The following is a 26,644-nucleotide window of genomic DNA, read 5'->3' on the forward strand; positions in this document are numbered from 1 at the left end:
TGTTACACAGATGAGCCATCACCTGAGTCCCACACCTAACTGTGCCAGTTCTGTATGTTTGAGATACGAACCCTTTCTTCCCTCCATGATGCATCCTCCATGTTCAAGAACACCTCCTCTGACTCATTCAATTCACGCTGCTGGGTTACTCGATGTGCTTGGCATTGATTTCCAAAGCCATGACTCTTTATAGACATTAAGCTGGGGGCTTCAGGAATGCAGAGGAGAGGAATGCCTCAGAGGGAAAGTTATCAAGAGCCGAGGCACAAACGGAAGGCCATGCATGATTCAGCCACAGGCGTGTTCTGTTGAGCTTAAAAGCTACTTTTCACTTAAGAATCAGCTGCCGTTATGAATAAATCAGGAAATTTTGCATCAAGGTCTGAACTTTTGGATTTCCTTGAAAGTACAGATGGTCAGGCCATGATGGGCACGGCAGGCGCCAGCTGGAATTGGTCAGCTCTCCCTTTTACAGAGGGCCTGTGTTCGCCATTTTCCACAGACCTCACTGCTCCCTGTTGTCTTACCACAGGGGTCTAATCGTTTACATTCCTTGTCTGACCACTGAGTGTATAACCCTGACCACTCTAAGATTAGTCTAAGCATTCTGTAGGCTGACAGGAAAGGGGAATTGAGAGAGTCCTGGGGGTCTTTGTAGAGACATTTGGATCTGAAGGCCCCATGAGGTCAGATAAAAGGAATGGTGTGCTGGTAAGTGTGTGTATAGATTTTATCTGTTTATTACACAAAATTTACAGATTTACAAATAATAACACTCTCGTAAATATCCTTTATACGTTCTATAGAGCCAACTCATTCTTGCAGATTAATTGATTTGTTGCCAAATTCTTGTATCCAGAACCAACTATCACTGCAATTTTGCCATCAGTTGACAAAAACAGACCAGGAATAAATGCGGGACAGCAATCCACTCAGCAAAGGAGCCCCTCCCGTCTCGTCTCTGCAGAGCGGGCGTAGTTTCAACAGGAAGGCGTTGTTGAAGTTAATGAGTCAGACGAAAGTAAAACAAGGAAGATGTGGGTCAGAACACCTTCAGAGATGATGTGAGCCACCTGTATGTTGCTTTGAGCAATAGCATTCGAAAGTGAAAGACTATTCCCTCAATTCTTAGGGCCACTCGCCATGTCTCAGCTACAGACTTGACCGACACACGCGCAAGGTTAATTTACATTATTAACATTTTATCCATCACACGCTTAAGGCTGGAACATCAAGGAAACAACAAGTCAAGCTGCCTTGTAGGGTTCCCCCATCCCTGTGGTGCCACGTCACCCCCGTGGGCATGATGACGCCTCGTACCCAGAATCGGGAGACGCGGAGGATCTCCCCTGTGTCTCTCCTAAGACAGACTACATGCATGTCACCTCAGGAGGCCAGATGACAGTAAAATGTAGCAAAGTAAGGAAGTGATGAGGTTTTAGTATTTATTACTTTGGCTTTTAATATAATTTACTGAAATATTCCATCATTTAAAAGGAGTTTTAAATTTTTAATTAAAAGTTATCTTTAAATTAAAGTTTTAACTTTTTAATTTAAAGTTATCCTTAAATGGCTGTTTAACAGCCAACTGGCCAAAGTCCCAAAAATGTAAGAAGGGGCTCTCACAAGGTAATGGGAGGGGCCTCTTGCCCATCACTGGGTGCAAGGGAAGCATCTAGAACCAGAGGAGAGAAGTCGAGAGTCCTGTGGGTATGAAGCAGGCATGCACGACGAAGCGTCGTCCCACACCGGCTCCCCAGTCTGCTTTAGCTCTTCATTTTCCTCAGCATCTGGCACCTCACTCCTGCCAGGCCCTTCCTCTGGTGACTTCCAGCCTGACTTCTTGCTCAGTCTCCATCTGACTCACCTGTCAGGGTCTGACCCTGAACAATGTCCCACAGGTGGGGACCTGAGTAACAAGGTGAGCAGAAACCTCACCCCCCCACCCCCACCCTTCCCTGCCAGGCCCCAACTAGCTGAATAGGACCAGCTGCAGACCCCCCTGCAGGAAGACAGGGGTTTAAGTACACCCCGGGGGCTTAATCATCCCCATTCTGCAGATGCGGGACCCGAGGCTAGTGAGAACTGTTAGCAAGCCAAGGTCAACAGCGGCCAGGAGACAGGCAATGCCAACAGCCGGGCTTGTTGGCCTCCAAACCCACCTCCGTTCTGCAAAGCTTTCCTGCACATCCTGGAAACAGCTCCTGGAGCTGGCTTCATGCACCGTGGAAGCTCTTGGGTTTTAGTGCCCACGATTCTGGAATTCTATTTACGGCTGGCTCCCCTAATTAAAACTGACTTCACTAAAGAGATGGCCCACCACTTAGGAGGAGGGGCCATGCTGAATACGCGCTATCTTAGCAGCACTTAGAATTCCAGCTCATTGGCAGAGGAAGCGATCTTAAGAACTCCTTGGTCCAGGTTGCCCATTATACATACGGGGAAAACTGAGGCCTATGGTCATACAGCTATGACACCAGAGAAGCCTGGTGTCATCTTCTCCCTCCACCAGTCCGAGTTGCTGGTGAATGACAAAAGCAGGCTTCCCCTCACCAGAAAGTCCCAGCCAGATGGGAAAACAGAGCAGAGAATATAGTCTCCTCATCTGGATTTGGGGGTGAGGCCAGAGGAAACTTCCTTCCAGGGCTGGGATCTTAGAGGTTCTTTGAGATGTTGTCATTATAAGTACTGCGGGAATGTGCAAAGACGCGGGGACACTGAGGCAAGAAGGCAGATCCTCAGGACCCCTCAGAGCCTGAGAGTCAAAAGGAAGACATTTGGGTTCTCAAACTTTCTCCTCTTTCACCTGGGCCCAAAGACCTCCTCTGGAGCAGGGATGACTTAACAGGACCTCCGAGAACTCGTGCTCCAGGGGCCAGGCAAGCAGGAAACTGGAGACTATCTGCTAAAGCCATGGTTCCAGCATCTTCCAGGCAGATGGGCTCTTCAAGAGGCTGCAGAGACCTCAATGCGGGTGTATGGAATGCAGGCGGACCTCCGCCTGGGGCCAAAGCTCAGAGCGAACCTGTGAAGCAGAGAGTAGAAAGTCTCTGTCTCTGTGGACTCTGAACTCAGGGACTCATATCTGAACTATAGGGACTGAAGTGAGGACTGCCAGACCCTACCAACGCCCCCTTAATTTTCTGTCTCCTCCTAAAGTCATGGCAGACTCAGCTTCCTTGCCTCACAGGTTGGCCCAGGCTCTGCCATGCGACCCCGAGTCCCCAGGTCCAGCCTGACCCTCCCCCTCAATTACCTCCTGCTTTCTCCCAAAGGTGGCTTCTACCTGCCTTTCTGCCTCCTTAGCGCCTCATCCCAGAGGAGGGGTTCTGGAATCTTCTCCCACGAAAGCCACGATGGCAGAGACTCCAGATGGCTCCTGGTATCTGTATCCCCCCCTTATGCCTAGTAACAGTACCCTTGAATTTTAGTGGAGCACAGGGCTCTCCAAATGAAAGCACCTGTTTCTTAGCCTCCCCCGCACGTAGGTATAGCCAGGTTCTGTCCAAAGGATGCTGGTGGATATGACAGGTGACTTTTCCAGGCTTTGTATCTCCTTTCTCCCTTCCCTCTTGTAGGCCTGTGGTGGCTCTCCGTCATAGGCCATGTGGGAAAGGTCATTATCAAAGAGGCGGCAGAGCACCCAGAGAGGAGGAGCCTGGGACCCTGGATGACCTCTCGAAGCACAGCCGCCACCCCAGCCCTGGACCCCCCACATTGAGACTATCCTGAGCAACCAATCTACTTCCTAACCAAAAGGACTGGGTCGCCAAGGGGCCTGTGGAGGGGTCAGCCAACACACTGGGGTGTTCCACTGGCAGAGATCCCTCTGGGGTGGAATGGAGCAGGTTAAAGGCTTTTACGCCGGACCAGTTCTGCATCCCTTCAGGGGCTGGGGGGTGGGGGTGGGACTTGGCAGGCAGTGCAGGAGGCAAGTTCCGACTCCAGCTTAGAATGATTTATTTTTTCAGTCATTTAGGGCCTCCTAGGAATAGAACGGGCAGTTAGGTGCTGCCGACTCCCCTTACTACAAGAAGGAACCAGGGGCATTTGCCAAGGATATGTAGGATGGTAGTGTTTTTAGGTGTCTTCTGATGCTCCTATTATTCTCTTATTTGAACAGCCCAAGGCCCCATGATGCTAAGATTCTCAACTCCTCTCTATGATCCAAAGACCTTACATGACTGAGCTCCTGCCAACTTGGCTGATCTGATCTTTTACCCCTCCGGGCCACCCTCCCTCCCTCTGTTCCAGCCACATTGGCTTCCTTGGGGTTCTTTGCATATGCGGGATACACTCCCAACCTCAGGGCCTTTGCACCTGCTGTTCCCTCTACCTGGAATTCTCCTCCCCCTCATCTTTACATAGCTGTCTCCTTCTCACGAACTGAAATTGCACCTTCTCAGTGAGGCCTGTCCTCTCTGGCCTCCCACTCTAATTTAGCCACAACCCCCACTGTTCCCCACTCTTACAATCAGGCCTTCTCAACCTATTGCCTTATTTCATTTTCTTCAGATACATATCACTAGCCAAATGCTCTTGTTGCTGCATTTGTTGGCTTGTTTGTTTTCTGTCCCCCTTCTCCACCAGAATGGAAGCTCCATGAGGACAAGGACCTTGCCCATCGTACCTGGCCACATTTCCCAATATCCACACATGGCCTGGCACGTAGTAAGGACTTAATAAACACCAGCTGAATGAGTAGTTTAAGCCCGCAGTTCTGCGTGTGTGCCTTTAAAAGGCCACAGTTATACTATTCTCTATTCTCTAAGCTCTATTCTCTAAGCTTCCAAGACTCTAAGATCCTGCTACTCTGACCTCATGCGATTCCGTAACTGCATGTTTTTGAAATTCCCATGAGCTGGGACTTGAAGTCCAGTGAAACTCTGCTTTAGGAAGACACAACTCCAGGAAAACAGCTCCCTTACGAAGACAAGACAAAACGGACAGTGTCCAGGCACTGTAACATGGTCAGGAGGAGGAGAAAAACACCCTCTTGGAAAGGGAAAGTACACGGAGTAAACCCTGAACGGATTTGCTCAGGATATGCTGAGTCCTTTCCGAGCCCTGTGTCCTCCTACCTTCTCTTCTGGAACTGCTGGTCTATCTCTGCCAAGGACTGGCCTTTTGTTTCAGGGACAAATGCATAGATGAAGCCCAGGCCGAGGACAGCAGTCAGCCCATAGAGCAGGAAGGTCCAGGACAAGCCGATGGCACCTGGGAACAGGAGAGCAGAAGCGTGAGCAGGGGCGCAGCTTGGGCCTAATGGCTGGTTCCAGGGTGAGCAACGCCAATCAGTTCACCCAAAGCACATTCTCCAGATGTTCGATGTGCAGAATTACGACAACAAGCTGTCAGATAAGCCCCTTAAAGCAGGAGCCTGATTGGCTATCCCAGAGGCAGGCAAAGGGCCAGGGCCCAGACCCGCAAACACAGGTGTGGGCATCGGGTTGGTATGGGAAAAGTCACCTACCTCTCAGACACTCACCAGACTGAGGTCATAATCTGAAACCATGAATGGAGGGGGCAACAGCATTCACTTCAACAGCAGCATAACTACAGGACCCCGCCTCGGCCAAGCCCAGCCCCGAAACTAAAACCAAACTGGTTATTGGGTGAATGAAGTGACTATCCAGGGAACAGAGTGTCAGCCCGTGTAGCCTGTGTCTGACTCCCAGCCAGCTCCCAAGCCCTCGCCTCTTCCAGGAGCCTCGGGTGAAGACCCAGGACGACCCCGGCTCCTGTGAAGTCCGGCAGCCCAGGGCAGAGAAGGGCTTTGCTGAGGCAGAAGCACAGATAACCTTTCAGAGTCATGGCCATTCTCACCTGTAGAGGTCGTGGCCTCTGAGCACCCTCCCCTGACCAGGCAGGTCTCCACTTCATCCTCACACCAGCGGGGAGAGAGCTAGACTGGAAGTGAGCAGGGCTCGGTTCTAGGGTTCTCACTTCCCCGGGGGGCTTGGGAAAGACGGGCGGCCTCATGTGAGAAATGGGCATGGGAAGGGTCTGGTACCATTCTAGTAAGCCCCTCCCTCCTCTTTCCTTTCCTCCTTCCCCCTCCCTCTCTCCCTTTCTTCCTCATTTACTCCACTTAAAGGGGAGGCTTGAAGACTGAGGCAACAGGAAGAAGCTTGGCTTCCCTAAGACGGGGTTGGGGGGGTGGGGCTGGGACACAAGCACAGTGGACATGAACTTGTACCAGGCTTTCCCACAGCCCACGGAGGGGCAGATGCTGGAGGTGGGGGGTGGTGGTGGTGCTGTTGATTTGAGGAGGAAATGCTTGGCTGCAGAAAATGGGGACATAACTGAGCCCTAAGAACTCGTGTGCCTTGGGGCTCACAGGGAAGGAGCCTCTCCCACATTGGCTCCTTGGGCCAGGAGCATCTTAAGAGTCTCAGAGACCCTTTCCGTTGTTCTGGGCGGAGATCATTCCCACCGCACCCCACCATGGCTCAGATGGGGCTCGAATGCGAGGTAGGAAGAGAGAGCGTCACCCAGACTAGATATGAGATCAGCGCGTCACCCACACTAGAACTGTCCTGCCGGCAGGTGGGCACGAGCCTGTTGGAGCCGGTTTAGAATAGAAAAGGGGGCGAAAAGCGGGCAGCCCAGTACCTGCTGGTCTCAGCCACATTCTCACCAGTGAGGGCAGGGACTACCGCCCACTGCTGGGCCTGGAGAATTTTACATTCCTCACAGTTTTAGTTACAGAATCATTCTGCGGCTACAAGAAGGAAATTTTCAAAAACTCCCCTGCTTTAATGTGAGGGCTTTCGGGCTACAATAAAAACAATGGGCATCTGTGTGTGTGCATGCGCGTGCACGTCTGTGCAAACGGCGTGTGTTATCCGGGAGGGACCACAGGTCCACGCTCGGGCCTTCAGACTCCCCCATCCCCCCACCGGGATTTTGTTCCCTCCCCTACTACACCAATCAGAGCCGGCTTCCAGACGGAGTCTCCTCCCCTCCTTCAACTTAGACTCCCAGGCTGTCAATCAAATCGGCCCCCTCATTGATGGGGCCTGGAATTATCAGGGATCGAAGCCTCGAGGGTCATGTCTTTCCTTGTCTTTGTCTGCCAGCCTCTGTCCCCACTTTGCTGATACTAGCACCCCACTTTTCCTTCAAGGAACCATCTCCCCCACATCTGTCCACATGGTTGGGTAAAGCTGACCCCCACCCACCCTGACTCCAGGGGCTGGTATATGCCCCAGGCCTGAGCATCAGAATCTTGCCACCTTCCAGCTGCGGATGGCCATGCAACCTTGCTGAGCCAAGAAGAGCCCACCCAGGCCACTGTTCCTGGAACAGAAGGACCTGGACCATGGACTTAGGTCAGAGGACTCACCGATGAGGTCAAGGAAGGAGAGACTGACAAGGAGGTTGGTCGCCCAGTTGAAGCTGTTGCAGAAGGCGAAGGCTCTGCCTCGGATCTCCACGGGATAGATCTCGCTGAGGACAAGCCAGGTCACTAGGACAGGAACGCAGGGAGGACTCATGGGCTGGGGCGGGAACCGGGGCCTGGCACCCATGGTCCAGCGAGCAGCCTCCCCAACAATGTGACTCATCAGAATCTCAGGCCCCGGGACACCCAGTCCTCCCGCGGCCTCCCCCACACCGCTGAAGAAACCTTTTCTCCGTCTCTCCCTCCCTCCCTCCTTTTTTAAGATTTTATTTATTTGACAGAGAGAGAGAGCACAAGCAGGAGAAACAGCAGCAGGCAGCAGGAGAGGGAGAAGCAGACTCCCTGCTGAGCAGAGAGCCCAATGTGGGGCTCAATGCCAGGACCCTGGGATTATGACCTGAGTAGAAGGGAGACACGGAACCCACTGAGCCATGCAGGTGCCCCCAGAACCCCTTCCGAGTAAACCCGTTGAGTGTTCTACCCAGGGGCAAACTCAAGTTTCATGAAGCCTGAAACTTAAATAATTAGGGACCCTTTATAAGAAAACTAAAGTCTACGAACAGAAAATTAGGCCCGTGGAAGGAGTGCCCGCATCAGCAAGGAGCCCTAAAATGTAAGCTTCCCTAGCATTTCGGTCGAGCCACCTCCAGTGTCCCTCTGAGACCCTGACCGACAGGGTCCCTGACCTTCCCGCTGGGTGGGGGTGGGGGGGCTGCAGAGTCACTCCCAGAGATCACCTGCCTACCTGGTCCAAACCCGAAGGAGAAGGCGCTCACGAAGACCATCATGCAGACCAGCGCAGCCCAGTGCAGTGCGGCGCGCTCCGGGGCGGAGGGGGACGTGGGGGTAGCGGTGCCCAAAACAGGCCACGGAGGGGCTGTGAGGGTCTTGATTTTCTTAGAGGCTGGCAAGCCTGGCTCCCCTGGGTTCTGGCGGGTCGTTGGTGGGGGGTGTGGAGTGACAGGCCTCTGGGGCAGGCTCGAGTCTCCAGGGAGGCCAGACGGCCCGCTGGCGTTGGGCGCAGCCAGGCAGCCTGGGCCGGAGTCCATGGGCACAGCCAAGCTCACAAGGCCGATGCCACTGACCGAGAGGGCCATGAGGGCACAGCCAGCCAGTAACAGCGCCCTGCGGCCCGCTCGGTCCACCAGCCCCAGTGCCATCAGTGTAGCCACCACCTTCACGGCGCCGAGCCCCACGGAAGCCAGCACGGCGGAGGAGGCCCCACGGAAGCCGACCGAGTGGAAGACGGTGGAGGCGTAGCATAGCACATTGGGCTGCCCGGTTAGCTGCTGGAAGATCACCAGTCCCAGGCCCACCACGGTCCGGCCTCGCATGTTATCCCGGGCCCTGAAGAGGTCCAGAAGGGAGTAGCTCGGCCTCGCCAGCTTGGGGGCCTCACTTCCCTGGAGAGGAATGAGGTCCCTGCAGGGTGCAGCCTCAGTGGTACCAGCAGGGAGACAGGAGAGGCTGAGGGACTGCAGCAGAGCAGGAGCCACGGCCCAGACGAACATATGCCTCCACCCTCCGGGGACACCAGCCAGGGCATAGTTGAGTGCATAGGACAACAGAATCCCCAGGGTGATGCCGGCCTCATAGAGGGACACCAGCACTCCCCGCTGCCGTGGCCCCACCAGCTCCGCCACATAAATACAGCAGGCCATGGAAGAGAGGGAGATGGCAAAGCCAGCCACCAGGCGGCCTAGGACCAGCCAGGCCAGGGACCCAGCCAGGCCCAGGCTCACACTGCCTGCCAGGAGCACTGCATTGCTGCCGAGGATGGCTTGTTTCCTGCCATAGCGGTCGATGAGGACGCCCCCCACCAGGGAGGCCAGGAGAGCCCCCAGGAGCAGGCTGCCCACCAGGAGCTCCTGCTCCAAGCAGGATAGCCCAAAGTCAAGCTGCAGAGGCAGCAGGGCGCCTGATATGACCGCCAGTTCGTAACCAAAAGTCAAGCCACCCAGCAGAGACACAGAGGCACACAGGGGCAGGAGCAGTTGGGGACGGCCTGGAAAACAAAAGCAACAGGAGCAGAGTTCAGGATGGTTCCTTGCCACAGCATCCATCCCTGGACTTTCCCTCCATCTGTCAAGCCCTCCTGTATCCATCCAGCTACCCACTCTGTTCCCCTGTCCATTCACCTATTGATCTATCCATCTCTCATCCACCCATCCACTCCTTCCTTCCTCCACCCGCCCCTCCACCCAACTACTGTCATTCATCTCTCTACCCACTGATCCACCCACCCACCCATCCATCCATCCACTCCTCCCTTCATCCCTCCATCCGTCCATCACTTCACCTGGTCACTGACCCACTCCATCCACTCATTCACTCTTCCACCTACTCTGGCATGCGTTCATGCATCCATCCACTCACCCATTGTCTAGCCATCCTCTTCATTCTTCATCCATCTCCTCCATTCCTCCATCCCTCCATCCATCCACTCCACCCATTTATCCAGCCATCCACCGGCCCATGCACACATTCATGCATCCATCACTTGTCCTCCATCCATTCATCCATCCATCCATCCACTCCATCTCATCACCCATCCACCCCCCCTTCGTCCATCCATTGGCTCCAGCTAGCACACACTCATCCATCCATTCGTCCATTCAAATACTCTGAAATTCACCATCCATCTGGTTTCTTGATGCATCTCCCCAAAATACAGCCATTCAGCCACCAGTCTTTGTATTCCATCCCCTGTGTCCCCATCCACACACTTGCCCATCCTTCCATGCATCCGCCCATCCAGTCATTCAAAAACTTACTTATCTGGCATCTACAACATGCCAGACAGTGTTCTTGGAGCTGGCAATACAGTGGTGTTGCCAAGCACCTGATATTCTAGTAGGAAAAGGCAGACAATAAGTAAATCTATATATAACTTCAGGTGGTAATAGATAGCATTCTGAAAAGCAGGGAAAGTGGATTTGAAAAGGATGGAGAAGTTCTGGGTTAAATAGGGTAGTCAGTTAAGACCTCTCAAAGAGAGAAGATTTGAGCAGAGATCTGAATTGAGTGAGAGTGAGTGAAAGCCATGTAAAATCTGGGAGAAGAACATTCTAGACAGAAGGAACAGCAAAAACAAAGGCCCGGAGGCAAGACAGTTTTTGGTATGTTTGAACAATAACCACTAATATTAATAGCCAGTGCATACAGGACACGAAGTGCCAGGCCCTGGTTTAAGAACTTTACACACATTTACTCATTTAATTCTTTTTTGTTGTTGTTAAGATTTTATTTATTTGTCCAAGAGAGAGAGCAGGGAGCTCGATGTGGGGCTCGACCCAGGACCCTGGGATCATGATCTGAGCCAAAGGCAGACGCTTAAAAACTGAGCCACCCAGGCGCCCCAACAAAGAATTTCACATAAAGGGCCCCCTCAGGTGATTCAAGGGAAATGTGTGCTTCTTTTTTGAAAGCCTGGGAGTTGCAGGCAGCTTGGTAGGTGACAGCAGCCAGCGAAGTAGAGAAGAGGTTACAGGAGGCTCCGGGGCTGGAGGTGATTTCAAAAGGGAGGGCAGGGAAAGGCCAGGTCTGACTGGTTCCATGTGCTTATGAGTCACAACCATCAATCAATGTTGTCCAGGAAAAGCTGCCTCTTCAAATCCCCTGGAGGAGGACAGATGAGCAAGCAGCCCCACGTCCCAGAACCCTGGGATCATGACCTGAGCCAAAGGCAGACATTCAATTGACTAAGCCACCAAGGTGTCCCTACCCATTTCCTTTTTACAACAACCCTAAAACACATTATTATTAGCATCATCGTCCAAGGCTCAGAGATGTTAAGAAACTTTCTTATGGTCACACAGCAAGTGCGTGACTGATGCAGCTGGAGAGTGCTGGCTTTTAATCACTGTGTTTTCAGTAAGGTCAGGGTGGCCAGAACCATAGGAGATAATGAGGCAGAAGTAGGTAGGGGCCAGGTCACATGGAACTTTTTAGGTCATGAAGAAAATAATGAATTTCATTCTCAGTGGATGGAAGCAAGTGTTGGGAGGCTTGAACTGGGCAGAGGGCGTGGTCACCAGCACATATGGCTCCTGAGCACTTAACATGGGCTCACGTGATGAAGGAACTGAATTTGAAATTGTATTTAATTTTCATGAATTGAAATGTAAAAACAGCCACATGTGGCTTGCAGCCCCCATACTGGCAATGCAGGTACAGGTTACTCTTAATGCTTAATTCCCATACTTGCCCTTACATACTTCTAGAAGCATCTAGATTAATAAAGCAGTATCTATCTCACTCACGCCCATCCTGGGCCTGACAAGAACATTCATAATACTGCAGCCAGATTCACTGAGTGTTTTCTCTGAATCAGGCACTGCTTTGAGCACTTTAAGTGCAATAACATCTTTAATTCAATATAACTTCATGGGGTGGGCTTTTGAATTATTTATAAATGAACAAACGGACCGCCAGAGGTGAAGTGGCTTGTCTAAGGTCAAAAGTAGCAAGGAGCTGAACCTAGATTCAAAGCCAGGTGGTCTGGTGCCACAATCCGCCCCCTTAACCACCCCATTTCCAGACCTTGGCATAGTATGACTTAGTGCTGGCTTCTCCTACCTCTCCCTCTCCCCGTGTCTGTTAGGCGATTTTTGTGTAGGGGGAGGAGTTTCGTGGGTGGAAGGCTCAGTGCCCATTTCTGCTCACCCTTCTCCCTCCCACCCCGCCCTCCTGGGTACTCAGCCCCTCCTTTCCCTGGCTGGCCGTGTGCTTCCTGTTCAGGACCATCAGTGAGACCCTAGGAAGATGAGGGGGTCCTGCCCTGTCTTCACCTCCCTTTGCCCCTTCTCCCTCGGTTCCTGGAGCTTGCTGCCAGAAGGGAAGGTTCCCTGAAGCCATGTGAAGCAATTAAGTGAAAACAGAATTTGTTTGCTATTTCCTCAGTTCCTCTGGAGCTGAAAGGAAACCCAGCCAAGGGGCTCAGAGGCCAAGTTGACTGTCCACAGGTCCTGCTGGAAAATGCACCGGAGCAGATTCAGGTCACAGTGGTTAAGAGCGGAGGAGCAAAAAGAATAGTGAAATAAAATAGTAATAATAACCGGCGCCATTTACGGCGCAGCTCCCCTGTGCAAAGACTTCAGTCTCTCAACTCATCTTTGTAACAACCCCAACAGCGAACCAACAGTGTCTCATACAACGAAGAAGGACAGCCCCCAAGGAGTCAGGGTCATTAGAAAGACTAGGGAAGCACATTCCCTTCCTTACGCTTTCCTGGCTCCCACGACCTCTGCTAAGTCCTAACTCCTTCTCATGTCCTCCTAGGCCCTACCTGAGCTGGGGGCCGCAGCCCAGCTCCTCAGTCACTTCCCCTCCCCCAACTCTGTCCCCACTTTCCCTCCCCCTCAATCCCCCCCCCCCCGACTTGTTCCCAGCACACACCATCCATTTCCATGTCCCTCTGCCCTCCCCTGCACCCCCTGTGCCCCCCCCCAGGCCCACTCATCCTCCCCAGCCCCAGCTCGAGGTCACCTCCCCAAAGGGCCTGGGGTGGTACATCTCTGTTCTATGGCATCCCCCGCCCTCTGTTGGGGCACTGCCTTTCCCTGTGCTTTGTCTCTCAGTCTCCTGGTTTGGGTACAAAGGACCGCCCCCACCTCCGCCCCCACTGCCTAGCTCCAGGGCCGTGTCCCTGACCCAGATCTGGCCAACCAGCAGGTTCCCAGGCCCTGGGAAGCGATGAAAGCCACGTGGCTGACTTTGGGTCAGTGTGTTTGCTCACCAAAGGCACTAAGCTGGTAGTTTACCTGCCTGGGGCCGCTTGGGGCCATCTTCTCCCTGGAGGGTCCCTGACAACACTTCTCAGTGAATTTTTCCTTTGGTTCTAGTTTTTGCTTTACTTTTCTCTCTTCTCTCCTCTCCCCTCCCCTCTCTTCCTCTCCCCTCCTCTTCTCTCTTTTTTTTGCTTAAGGTAAACCAGGGGCGGCCCTGGCTAATTCCTCCAAGCCACACTTTCCCCATCTCACCAACTCGGCCTCCCCCCTTCACTGGCTGACACCATCTCAAGTTTGCTGCCCAGTCTTCCTCATTAAACCCGGCGGGGCAGCGATGGAGACTTCCTGTCTGTGCCTCCCGAGCCCCAGCCCTGTCCTGATGCCCCAGAGGGGCTCCGTAAGGTTTCGGCCTCATGAACCGAGGACTGAGTTGGGGGACTAGGGAGGTGTCAGCACGTGGCCTCCCAGGGGCCATGTCAGATACACTTGAACCTGGCAGAATGCTGTGAGAGCCCTCCCCCTCCACTCCTCTCTTTTCCTCTGGTCTTGGCTCAAATATCACCTTCTAGGGAGGCCTTCTCTGGCCTAAAAAGACCAAGCTCCCCATCACACCCGGCACTTCTAATGCCCATCCCTGCTGGTTTTCCTCCAAGGTACTTCTCACGTCTGAAAGAACTATATGTCTCCCATATTTATTGTTCTCTCCAACCAGAATGTTGACCCCAAAGGAATAGGAATTTTTTGTGTGTGTCCTTAGCTGTCTGCCCCCTGCTGAGGACACTTCCTGGCCCTCAGTAAATACTTGTTGAATAAACAGAAGATTGGATGAAGGGGCTCTGGGGGCTTAGGGAAGCCAGAGAGGAAGGGTTCTGGCTCTTGAGACAGAGGTCTCTTTGGGGAGGTCTAGGGCCTGGAAGGGGCCAGACTCCACAGGAAGTAGAGTGAATCCTGGCCCCCCAAATAGGGCCCAGCCTGGGTTTGGGAACTGCTCCCCCTTTCTATTAATTATCTGTCTAGGGCACCTGGGTGGCTCTGTCAGTTAAATGTCTGACTCCTGGTCATGACCTCAGGGTTGTGAGATCCAGCCCCACAACAGGCTCTGCACTGAGCTTGGAGCCTGCTTAAGATTCCTCTCTCCCTTCCCTCTGCCTCTCCCCCAGCTCTCACACGGGCGTGCATGCACGCACACACACGTGCGCTCTCTCTCTCTCTCCCTCTCTCTCTCTCTCCCTTTCTAAACAAACCAACAAAAGGTTGTATGTGAAGTTGTCTCACGCTGGAGAAAATCCCTAATCCTCTAAGCCCCTCACTGCAGAGGACAGAGCTTCCCAGGGAGAGAATCAGGGAGCAAAGGAAGGGGAAAGAAGTCAGGTTTTAGAGGTTTGGATGTATCACCAGCTGTAAGTCCCAGGGAGCCTCTTGTTGGTGACACCAGAACAGTCTCCCCACCAGAAGTCACAATGCATTGGGTCCCTTCCCTGCCAGAGAGCTGCGACGGCTCTCCCTCAGGTTCCAGGGAGAAACGAGAGTGACACTGAACTCTGCTACTATCCTCAGCCAGAGGGCTGGCTTCCAAACGTCCCAACATGGCTAATACTCCCAGAGCACTCACCACAGCCAGCCTGCCTCTCCTACGGGAAGCCGTATCTGCATCAGCTGACTTAATTCCTACAGCAAACCTGTGACCCAGGCATGGCTGTCATTCCCATTTTACGGATGAAGTAACTGAGGCACAGAGAGGTGAAGACACTGCCCAAGGTGACAGTTTGTAAATGACAGAGCAGGGACTGGACTGCTACCTTATATGCCTACCTATCTTGTAGCCACTGTTAGCTATTAGGATTCTCCACAGAATAATCCAGACTGAATCTCTAAAACACAATTCAGGTCATGTCCCACAATAGATGTGGTAAAAAAAAAAAAAAAAAAAAAAGGAAAAGAAACAGAAGAGCTCGCATGCGCAGACCATTTGCCACATGTAGGTGGTGAGCCCAGCCCTTTTGCTCATTTGCTCCCGTCATTCTCTCTGCAGCCTTGTGATGGCATCTTTTATGGGGGGCGGGGTTGTTTCACAGATAAGGAAGCTGAGAGTCAGAGAAGTAGACTAGACGGTGCACCTGGAAGTGGGAGGATGGGGGCTGGAATCCAGGTCTACACCCGGGGCCCAATCCTGGAGAAAGGGAGCCTGGGAAAGCAGCTGGGATGATGGGGAGGACAGAACCTAGGACCAGTTCGTCTGTACCTCCCTCCCCCGTTTCCACCCACCCCCAGCTCTGCCCTCAGAAGATGCTCAGTCAACAGCCACTGGATTAATTTAGGAGGCAGCAAAGGGATCGCAGGGGCAGGTGCGAGGGTCCAAGGTTAAGCTAGTGACCTTGGGAGGACCTCTCTGGGCCTGTGTTTCCCTCAGGCTCTGGGGCAGTGCACCTTGAGGGTTATGAGCATATACTTTGGAGTCCGAGCTGGAGTTGGTGACCAGTTGTACCATGACTGTGCAGGAGAGGCTGGGTGGTACAGTGGTTGGGAATGCAGACTGAAGCCAGAGCGCTGGGCTTCTATCCCAGCTTTTCTATGCCATAGCTGTGTGACCTTGGGCAGCTCATCAACCTCTCTGTCACCATCTACAAATTTGGGTAATAGTAATATCTACCTTATATGCCTACCTATCTTGTAGCCACTGTTAGCTATTAGGATTCTCCACAGAATAATCCAGACTGAATTTCTAAAACACAATTCAGGTCATGTCCCACCCCAGCTTAAACCTCTTCTCCAGCTTCCTATGTCATTTGGAATAAAACCCAAACTTCTCGCCATGGCCTACAAAGTTCTCACAGTCTAGCCCTTGCCTAACTCTCTGACCTCCCTCCCACCCTTGTCCCCTTGCCCACTGTGCTCCAGTCACACTGGCCGGACCACACCAGCCCACTGGTGCCTCAGGGCCTTTGCATGTGCTATCCCTGCCCCCTTGTTACTCTTTCTCTAGACTGTAGCACACCTACTTCTGAGTGATGCCTCCGCCCCAGTGCCTCCTACCCTGGGAGACATTCAGGACCCACGTAGCTAAAGAAGCTGCTTCCCTCAACATTTTCACACCACCTCGTTTTTTGTATTCCTCAGCATCTTATCACTCTTGGAGATTATTTCATTCATTTACTCCTGTCCAGCTTCTCAACTGGAATGTCAGCCCCACGGAAGACAGGGCTGTCATCAGCTTTGGTCACCACTGAGTCCCCAACCCCTGCCACACAGCAAAAGGATGAACGACTGATGACTGAATGAGGCTCGGGATCCAGAGAGAGAAATGGAAATCCCAGTTTCCTGTAGCAGCAAAGCAATACCCTATTCTCCCCGCCACCTCCCCTCCCAGTTGTGGATTCTAATCTTCAGTTTCCCCACATCCAATACGTCCAAAGCAGAGGTTTTGTCTGTGTTGTTCTTGGCAGCCTCCCGAGGCCTGGCAACAAAAGTGTGCAGCAAACGGATTCATCAAGTTGCTCGGTTCGGAGCCTCTGTTCCTTTATCTGCCCAATCGGAGCATTTTCCCCTGCAGGGGGGAGGCGGGGAGAGGCTGCAGGACTTGAATTGGTCGGGAGAGGGCCTGCCCGGAGTTCGCGCTCAGTGTCAAGTCCAGAGCACTACCGGCTCACTTTTTTCTGGGCAGAAAGGAACAGGGAAGGAAGTGCGCTCGCGTCCCCTATCAGCGCCCAGCCAGGGCCCGCTGTCCCCACCCGACTGGGTCTGGCGGGGGCGGGGGCCGGCGCGCGGCTGGGGTCGCAGGGGCTCCCCCGCGTGCAGCCCCCCGAGCTCCACTTACCCATGGCGAGCACGACTCCCAAGCGAGCTGGGGGCGCTGGGGCCGGCGCGCATCCCCCCGCCGGAGTCCCCGCCTCGGCCGCCAACAAACTTTCCGGCCCGCCTCCCGCCTCCGTCCCTCCTCCCAGCCCGCCCGCCGGTTGCGCTGCCGCCACGTAGGCCAACTCGGGCCCCCTGTGCGGAGAGGCGGGACGAGGGAAGCCAGGGACCGCCCCGGGCCTGGCTGGGGGTCCCCCACCCACTGACCTCCTCTTGGTCCCCGTCCACCGTCATCCCTGTTGTGGGGATCCCCACACGCTGCCCTCAGCTGTGCTCCCCACAGGAAAGAGCACCCTCGGTCCCTGCTGGCCTCTCCAGCCCTTGTACAGACACACACTCACTCACACACACAATCACGTTTGCTGACCAACCAGGACACTCATATACCCGCTTCAGCCACGCAGACCCGCTCCCCTGGACCACAGCGCATTCATTGGACACTTGGGTTGGGACACCGCCGGAGGACCCACAGGCGCTGTGCTAGGTGGTGGGCTGGAAGGACAAGACATTCTTTGTTGTTCTTGTGGAGTTTGCCTTCTAGAGGGGGAAGCGCAGAAATATCTGACTAGTGGCGCCTGGGTGGCTCAGTGGGTTAAAGCCTCTGCCTTGGGCTCAGGTCATGATCTTAGGGTCCTGGGATGGAGTCCCGCATTGGGCTCTGTGCTCTGCTTTCCTCTCTCTCTGCCTGCCTCTCTGCATACTTGTGATTTCTGTTTGTCAAATAAATAAATAAAATCTTAAAAAAAAAAAAAAGAGAGAGAGAGAGAGAGAGAGAGAGAAATATCTGACTAGTGGTGAAGGCGAGGCAGAGAAGAAAATCAGGCTGCTGGGGTATACAGGCACAGGTCGCTGCCCCAGGTGGGGGTCTGGAAAGGCTGCTCTCTGCTGGGGGGGGGGGGATGTTTGAGCTGAGACCTGAGGTTCCAGGCGAAGGGAAAAGTGAAGGCAGGGGTGGCGCCCTGCCGCGGTGGAAGGAGCTTGTGGAGTCTATAAAGAAGAAGGGATGTGAAGCCACGGTGTCTGGAGCACAAGGTTTGGTGGGAAAAGTGCAGGGAAGTGTTGGCAAGGACCAGATCTTTTAAGACCTTGGGAAACCAGGGCCAGGAATGTGGATTTTATTCCCATGGACACAAGAAATAACTGGAGAGTTCTAGTAGGTTATAGAGAGCAAGAGCAGAACTAGGGGAACCCAAGAGGAAGAGGCTGTTGGGAGTTGAGAGAGAGGTTGATTTGGACAAAGGGAATAGCAGCGAGGGTGGAGGAAAGTAGATCTGATGGCAAACAGACTCAAGGACTTAACCCCTGGGAGAGGAGAGGCTTGGGGCAGAGTTCTGTTCTGGGTGTGCTACAGTTAAGTTCTCATTAGGCATTCGTGTGAACATAGGCAAGCAATTCCATATATGAGCTCTAGAAAAAAACCAGACTGGGGACACCCCACTAATTCTCCTCAGGCAAAAATGCACTGATAAGGCCTGCATTCACATGGCCACAGGCTTGTCCAGCTTCTCGTGGCATGTTCACACAGACACACTGGTTCATGGGCATCGTGAGTCTTGCTCTCACCCAGCGGGGATTGTGTGCCACAGACACATATAGCCCTCTTGGCAAAGAAGCACCACCAAGACCTTCTGAGCCAGGGGACCCTTGCACAGTTCTGAAAACAACACACCCAGATCCTCAGTAGGGCAATTTGAAAACAGGGCTCCAAAATTCTTTGTTTCTTCCCTTGAAATCTAAGTGGGCTTGCGACTGCTTCAACCAGTAGGTGGCACAGAGTTGGCATTGCTGACTCCTGAGGCTGCGGCACTGGGACACTGGCACTGGGAACCCTGAGCCTCTAAAAAGTCCAACTACCTAGATGCTGCCATGCTGTGAAGAAGCCCAAGGCATAGAAGGGCCATGAGTGGACACGCCAGTGGGTGGTCCTCCTCTTGAAGTCATCCAGCCCTGCTTCCAGAACACGCCTTCAGATGATTCCAGCTCCTAGCCATCAAATCTTTCCAGCTGAGGCTCCAGACATTGTGGTGCAGAGACAAGCTGTCCCTTCTGTTTCCAGTCTGGATTCCTGACCCGCAAATTCCAGGAGTATAATCAATGGGTGCTTTTCAGGTGCAAGGTTCTGGAGTAAATTGTTATGCAGCAATAATAATAGGAACAATAGATTATTAAGTGATAATTATACACTTTAAGTACTTTGCATGTATTAGCTCACTGTTAACCCTCACAACTGCTTCATGAGATGGTAACTATTACCATTTGCTCCTGTTTTATGAATGAGGAAACTGAGCCAAAGGGAGGTGAAGTAAGGGGCTTGCATAATAAGATCTGTTGTGCTCAAGGACACACACCAGGATGTAGCTGGGTGGGGAGTCAAGCCCACTTATGAGGAAATCAGGCTCTTCTCCATCCCACTCTGTTGCCTTTCCGGGATGGAGAAGAGTCCAAGGAGGCCTCGTGGCCATTGTCACATGACAATTCCTCCTCCATCTGTGAGTATCCAGAATTGTCACCTGGATGTCTGTGAGTCCTTACTCAGCTATAGACCCCAAGAGTTCAAGCCAGAAATAGATAAGATGCCTTAATTCATGCTCTAACTGAAACCCATTGTTCTTATTCCTCATTGCACTTTCTTGTACTGATGAAGATGTTTTGCAATGACAGGAACATTCCAATCGCCAGGCCAGAAAAGCTCCAATAGCAAAGGAGTGTCTAGAAGACCACATCCCCTTCTCTGCCCATGATCATGTACTGAACACATACCAACCCCCACTCGTGATCACACACTCCCTGTCAGGTGTCTTGCAGTAGCCCCCTGGTCCTCTCCTTATAAAACCCAGGTGTCTGTCTTGTGGGAGGAGAGGTCAGGTGTTAAGGTTTGAACCTGTCACCAACCATCCCACCGGCTGCCTGCATCCCAAATAAATTTCTCCCTTTCTCTTTCCCAAACCCTGGCCTCTTTGAGTTACCGGCTTCTCTCTCTCTCGAGGAGGAGTTAATCTGCATTCATTTGACAACAGTGTTGGCAGACATAGCCAGGAGCTATGTTTCTGATCTGTCCAGCCCCTAGAGGATCCCAGGTTGGAACAGTGGGTCAGGGCAGTTGCTTACCCCTCGGTTTCCTGAGTTAGTGTGGCTAAGACAGATTGGTGATATGGGGGCCTAGTACACCAAGGCCTGGGCTGTTCCATTTCCATGAGATAACCTACAGAAGCTGTATGTTAGAAAGGGCACGAAGTCCCTAGATGTTCTCGATCTCTGTGGCTCACTTTAAATTCATGAGGATATGCAGGATTGCTATTGGGCTCTGTCCCTTCTAGAGAATAGAGCATCCCTCTTCACAAGTGAGAATGGAAATGATCTAATAGGTCCTTTCAGTAAGCGTTTTCAAAAATGGCTTCCCAAGAAGGTGGGCAGGACTGACCAACTTGTTTCTAATACAGCAAAAGTGAAGGATGTCATCTCAGAGATTAGGTTATAAAAGATGGTGATTTCCATCTCGCCCACCCTCTTCTGATCTGTCACTCACCCTCTCTGGCAAAGCCACCTGCCACGTTGTGTGCTGCCCCACGGAAAGGCCCAAAAGGCAAGAACAGAGTGTGGCCTTCAGGAAGTGCCACTCTTTAAATGGTCATACAAACATACAAAAAAGGAAAGTCCATGACGATGCCAAAAAGAGATGTCAGAACTCATCAAAGTTGGGTTTCTCTCCTCTGAGAAGTCAAGGATGGCCTCCCTGAGGAAGTGACCCTTGAGCTGAGCCTGCAAAAATGTCTGGATGGGTCGAGGCAACAAAGGGAGGGAAGAGCACTTCTCTTTTGGGAAATAGCAGATGCAAAGGCCCTAACAAAAGAAGGAACCTGGTAAGAATGAGAGACTATGAGAAGGCAAAGGTGTTTGAAGATCAGAGAGCAAATGGGAGCTTGGCCAGAGATGAGCCTAGAAGAGAGACAGAAGGAGGACCTGTAGGACCTCGTGGGTCTTTAATTCTAAGCGCAATGGGGAGCCATTGAAAGGTTTTAAACTAGGTTTTCCTATGATAGAAGCAAGAACCACTCTGGCCACAGCGAGCCTGGGACTTGTAAATATGTTTGCACAGAGGATTTTCCAAAGGAGGGGTTCAGACAAATTTGGTAACCACGGAGATGGCTATGTGGTCACTAACAATTATGATAATGAAGGCACAAACTTGGGAAAGTAGGTGTTGTAAATAGAACTGGTTCTGGGTGAGCTCTGAGTAGTCTGGGCTGAGGAAAGCTGCTGGAAACCACATTGTGCCCACACAAAGGGTCTGATGCCTGAGAAGGTGGCATGGCCCGGGTATGAATGGAATGCAGAGGCTGCAGAGCTGAGGGCTGGTGTCATAGCAACCCCTGGACGAAAGGGCCTTTCTTCAGTATTTCAAACAGGGTCCCAATGACGGGTTGGGGGGGGGGGTGGCGGAATGAGCATATGAAGAGTGCCATCCATCCCCCAGGCACCCTCACAAGCAACATCTTAATATTTCACCTTACTAAACAATTCTAACGGTAAAACTAAAAATCTAAACCTTAAAGATATGATGCTCGTTTCTCCATCACACGGTGCATCAGGGATTTGAGGCTGCCTCCCCAGTGGCGACGCCTGGCTTCCTTCCTCCTTGCTTCCAGAGCAGGTGTCTGTCTGTACAGGCCCAAAATGCCAGATTCTCACTTTTCCAGCTGCCTCGGTGGCTAAAGCAAAGACGCATGAACCATTTTTGGCCAATGTCCTGTGGAGGAAGCCTGGTGGGTGGGAGACGAGGGACTTCCAGCAAGGGGTTTTCTCCCAAATCAAGAGAAGTGTATAGGATGTAGCCCCCTCCTCTTTGGCCAGATGATTTTGTGTTCTCCTTACACGTGTGGAACTTTGGTGGCCGTCTTGCGACCATAAGATGACAAGCGTAGGGGCCAAAGCTGAGGCTGATGAAGGGGATGAATACAGACATAAAGATAAAAAGACGGAAAGACCTTGGGTCCTGAAAATCATAAAGTGACTGAAGAACACTCGGGACCCCTTACTTCTTATAGTTTTGTTCTGTTGGATAATAAATGAGATTATTATTTATCCTAAATAAGCTTTTTAATTGACAAAACTGCTATTTGCCGCTTAAAATATCAAAACCGTGGCAGTCCACTAATTGTCCTATTATAATTCCTCCACTATTTCCTTTTAGTGATATTTTCCCGAAGCTGTAGCTGAGTTCATGACTGCCCTGCTAAAGAATAGGTTTTCCAGGGGCGCCTGGGTGGCTCAGTGTGTTAAAGCCTCTGCCTTGGCTCAGGTTATGATCTCAGGGTCCTGGGATCAAGCCCACATTGGGCTCTTTGCTCAGCACGGAGCCTGCTTCCCCCTCTCTCTCTGCCTGCCTCTCTGCCTACTTGGGATCTCTCTGTCAAACAAATAAGTCATTAAATCTTAAAAAAAAAGAAAAAAAAAGACTTAAAAAAAAAAAAGAATAGGGTTTCCAGCTTCCTTCTTAGCTTCATGGGCCGGGTGACTGAGTTCCGGCCAATACGATGTGAGTGGAAGTGACCTGTGGAACTCTGGATCGAGTTCTTAGCCGACTGTCGCAAATCTCATCCCTCTTCTTGCCAGCGAGGGGGCGGGGGCAACTGGACTAGATTCCGAGAAGGGAGCAACCAAGTTGAGGATGCCAAGTCCATACTTTTACGTAAGAAAGAAAGATCTCTCATAATTAAGCCACTATCTGAGGTCACTTTTCATAGCAGCTTATCCTGCAGCCTAACTAATGCAGTCCCCAAACACCCAGCCGTTCAGTGGTGGTACAAGTCAGGGTTCTTGCTGTAAGCCACACAAACCGCCTCGCTCCTGTCTCTGAGCACTGGCAGCCAAGAATGGGGGAAGGGTGGGTCATCTACAGTGCGTTGTGGCTCTGGTGTCCCCCTGGGGCACCGCCCTGTAGGGAGGCCCGTCCCCCTGAAGACTGGTTGGATGCTGGGAGCCTACTTTTAATGGCTGTTGTATTAAGCCCTCCATAAAGAATAACAGCGTTCATCTATGGAATACTTCTCATATGCCTGGCGTAGTTCTATGTGTTTTACCCCTGGTTCCTCATTTAATCCTCACAAAACCTCCCTGATGGATATTAATTACAATCTTATTTTTAGATGAGAAACTAAAGCACAGAGACGTGCTCTTCCCCAAACATGCCAGGCACACTTCTCCCCCAGGGCCTTTGCACTTGCTAGACCTTCTGCCTGGAATACTCTTCTTCCAGGCACCCACTCACCCACCCAACCACGCTCAAACGTCACCTGTCCACAGAAGCCTTCTCTTTTTGCAGAAGCCTTCTTAACCACCTCATGTAAGACTGTACCACTACCCACACCCCGCCGCCACTCTAACACCCATAGGGTGACCATATAATTTACCCCCCAAACTAGCACGCTCTTTAGAGTCCATTAGTAAACTATTTCCAGAAGGAGACAAAGAACTGGGAGGCGAGGCCACCAAGGCCAACCATCAGACTCAACCCTGCAGGAGAGAGCCCAGGAGGGCCAAGAAGAGTTTCTGACCGAGAGTTGTCGAGGACTTACGGAGATAGCCGAGGATGTGGGAGGCGGGGCCATTTCCACAGGCGGAAGTGCCGGCATTGGAGTGGCCGAAGAGGTCCGAAGGCTTACGGAGCGAACCGAACATCGCCGGGAGTTTCCGGGGAGAGCCGACGGGCCCCGAGCGGCGGCGCCAGGGCTCCGTCATGGCGGCCGCCGGGGGTGCTGCTCTCGGGAAGAACGAGGACCCGGCGCCGGAGGCCGAGGCGCTGGCCGCAGCTCGGGAGCGGAGCAGCCGGTTCTTGAGCGGCCTGGAGCTGGTGAAGCAGGGCGCCGAGGCGCGCGTGTTCCGCGGCCACTTCCAAGGCCGCGCGGCCGTGGTGAAGCACCGCTTCCCCAAGGGCTACCGGCATCCGGCGCTGGAGGCGCGGCTCGGCCGGCGGCGAACCGTGCAGGAGGCCCGGGCGCTGCTCCGCTGCCGCCGCGCAGGTGAGGCGGCCCGGCCCGGAGGCCTGGGGGGCCCGGAGGCCTGGGGGCCCCGGGGACGCGGGCGAGGGTCTCCCCCGAGCGCCGCGCCCCGTTTTGCCTCAGTTTCCTTTTTTATCCTCTGCGTGAACTTCTGCTGCGAAATGCCGTCCTTTCATCTCTCTCGTTAGTCATTCGTTCGTTCTTGAGGACCTGCGTTTCCTAGCAGGGGGAACCGTTTGTGCTGGAGCTGTGGCTCCTGGTTCAGTTCCTAGGTCTGCTGCCCCTGACGGGGGGAGCATGCCCCGAGCCTTGGTTTCCCCGTTTGTACCCTCTCAGGGTTCGAGTATTATCTCCCCATTCATGATTATTTTTTAAGAGATTTTATTTGACAGAGAGAGAGAGAGAGAAAGAGCACAAGCAGGCAGAGGGAGAGGGAGAGGCAGGCTCTCCGCCGAGCAGGGAACCCCACGCGGGACTCGATCTTGAGATCCTGGGATCCCCAGCCCGTGGGAAGGCAGCTGCTTAACCGACTGAGCCACCCAGGCGCCCTCATTCATTACTTCTTAGATGTAATTACAGATTCTTGCGGTGGAGCGAGGCTCTCTGCGTTCAGGTACCGACAGCACTGCTTCTTGCGGGTTTTCAACAAATTATTTAACCTCGCCCTCGGTTTCCTCACCTGTACATGGGAGTCACAGTATGTTTGGATGTATGGCTGGTACCTAGAGCTCGGCCCTTTTTAGGTTTCATTAAATCGTTTGTTACTGTTTCGTTAAAACCGTTGTACTCCGTCACAGTACGCCTTGTTCTCAGATGGGAAACTGAGGCTCAGAGAGGGAAGGTAACTGCCCAAGGTTACACAGCTCGTGAGTGACCCAGTCAGGCTGTCAGGCTCTCAGCCCATAAGCTCTGACTCAGAAACACTGGCTTTTGACTTTTACATATCCTTTCTTTCTTTCATTAATATTCTTGAGGCAGCTGCTTTACACCAGAACATTGTTAGGTAGTGGGAGAGCTGGAGGAAATTCGGTAAGGACAAACAGACATATCTCTGCCCTTGGGTGGATTGAATGAAGTTATTTGTGTGTTCCTGTTTTCTGTGTTCACCCTCTCTAGAATGATCCCTCCATTAAGGAGGGATCATAGCTGCTTTGGTTCCTGCTGTATCCTCACTGATAAGTCTTCAGTATCTAGAATAGTGTGCTGGGCCTGATTGTCAAATAAATACTGAATCTTTGAATGTGATGAATTCTTTGAATTCTTGAAAGGATCATTCTCATGTTCTAGAATCAGAAATAAGCTAAGAGAATTGGTGTGACTTTTAGGTTATACAACTAATCAGGAAGGGAGGCAGGATTTGAACCCATCCTTTCTAACTGCAAAGGTGAATCTTTCAGCCAACATTGTTTGGCCCGTTTGTGTCCTTTTGAGGTAGAACGCACTCTGACTAAGCTTACCCTTCTGGCTCTTTGTTTTATTTTGTTTTGTTTTGTTTAGGGGATAAGTATGACAGATGAAATCCAATCATAAAGAGTGGAAAGGAGGAAGGCACTTTGGCACCACTAAACTAAGCTGTGGGGTGGCTTAAGGCACAATCCTGCAGGGCACGAACAGGGGAAACTTCTTACTTACGTTGTACTGTTCTGCAGCTTTCCTAAATCTTTTGTTTGTTTGTTTGTTTGTTTTTCCTGAAATAAGCAAATGTGCACGGTAAAAGTCTGGCTCAATCCTTGAAAATTAAACTTAACATTAAGAAAGAATCTAATCCAATAACCCTTTCTGTCTTGACTGCAGGGATATGTGCTCCCGTTGTCTTTTTCGTAGACTATGCATCCAACTGCTTATACATGGAAGAAATCGAAGGCTCAGTGACTGTTCGAGATTATATTCAGTCTACTATGGAGACTGAAAAAACTCCTCAAAGCCTCCTTGGCTTAGCCAGGACAGTCGGGCAGGTTTTGGCTCGAATGCACGATGAAGACCTCATTCATGGTGATCTCACCACTTCGAACATGCTCCTGAAACCCCCCGTGGAGCAGCTGAACATCGTGCTTATAGACTTTGGACTCAGTTTCGTTTCAGCCCTTCCTGAAGATAAGGGGGTTGATCTCTACGTGCTAGAGAAAGCCTTCCTCAGTACCCACCCCAATACGGAGACTGTGTTTGAAGCCTTTCTGAAGAGCTACTCCACCTTCTCCAAAAAGTCCAGGCCAGTGCTAAAAAAATTAGATGAAGTGCGCCTGAGAGGAAGAAAGAGGTCCATGGTCGGGTAGAAGAGCCTGCTTGACAAGTGTGGACACTTGGGCCATTTATGTCAAAGTGAACTTGAAGGAGTGCTCTGAGTATGATGAGATTAGACTTAAATAAAGGTGTTGAGATGTTTTTAAGCGCTGTCTGTGATCATGCTTGTTAAGTGTCATTATCATCGGCAGTTGACTGTTCTCAACAGCTTACTGTGTACAGAAGACATGCTCTAGGCAGAATTGGGTATCTGGAAGAGATCTAGGACAGGCTTCCTCCAGCGGTGCCACGTGTATGCTGGGTACGTAGGCATGGCATTGCAGAACATCCAACCACACAGGGACAACGTTATTTGCTTTTCAATCCTTCGGGTGGGATGAAGACAAAGCCCCAGCTGGTGATGGATGTCTCTCTCAGCC

At 52.1% G+C, this 26,644-nt stretch overlaps 2 protein-coding genes across 3 annotated transcripts; one reads left to right on the top strand and one right to left on the bottom strand.

Annotated features, from left to right (window-relative positions):
* Positions 1-2,672: 2,672 nt before the first annotated feature.
* On the bottom strand, positions 2,673-23,862 carry SLC2A10 (solute carrier family 2 member 10). Of its 2 annotated transcripts, none has more exons than XM_059133135.1 (5): positions 23,562-23,862; positions 8,151-9,410; positions 7,349-7,471; positions 5,082-5,217; positions 2,673-3,025 (listed from the first exon to the last, which is right to left on the bottom strand). In XM_059133135.1, the coding sequence occupies exons 1-5, from the start codon at positions 23,722-23,724 to the stop codon at positions 2,947-2,949; spliced, it is 1,761 nt and encodes a 586-aa protein (XP_058989118.1). In that variant the 5' UTR covers positions 23,725-23,862; the 3' UTR covers positions 2,673-2,946. The 2 variants fall into 2 exon arrangements, with proteins under 2 accessions (XP_058989118.1, XP_058989119.1); XM_059133136.1 differs by lacking the exon at positions 23,562-23,862 and adding an exon at positions 16,949-17,066.
* On the top strand, positions 23,723-26,257 carry TP53RK (TP53 regulating kinase). The gene is made up of 2 exons (XM_059133537.1): positions 23,723-24,005; positions 25,809-26,257. The coding sequence occupies exons 1-2, from the start codon at positions 23,723-23,725 to the stop codon at positions 26,255-26,257; spliced, it is 732 nt and encodes a 243-aa protein (XP_058989520.1).
* Positions 26,258-26,644: the final 387 nt, after the last annotated feature.

The sequence above is a fragment of the Mustela lutreola genome, chromosome 9 (genome assembly GCF_030435805.1).
Source record: "Mustela lutreola isolate mMusLut2 chromosome 9, mMusLut2.pri, whole genome shotgun sequence".
NCBI classification, from domain to species: Eukaryota; Metazoa; Chordata; class Mammalia; order Carnivora; family Mustelidae; genus Mustela; species Mustela lutreola.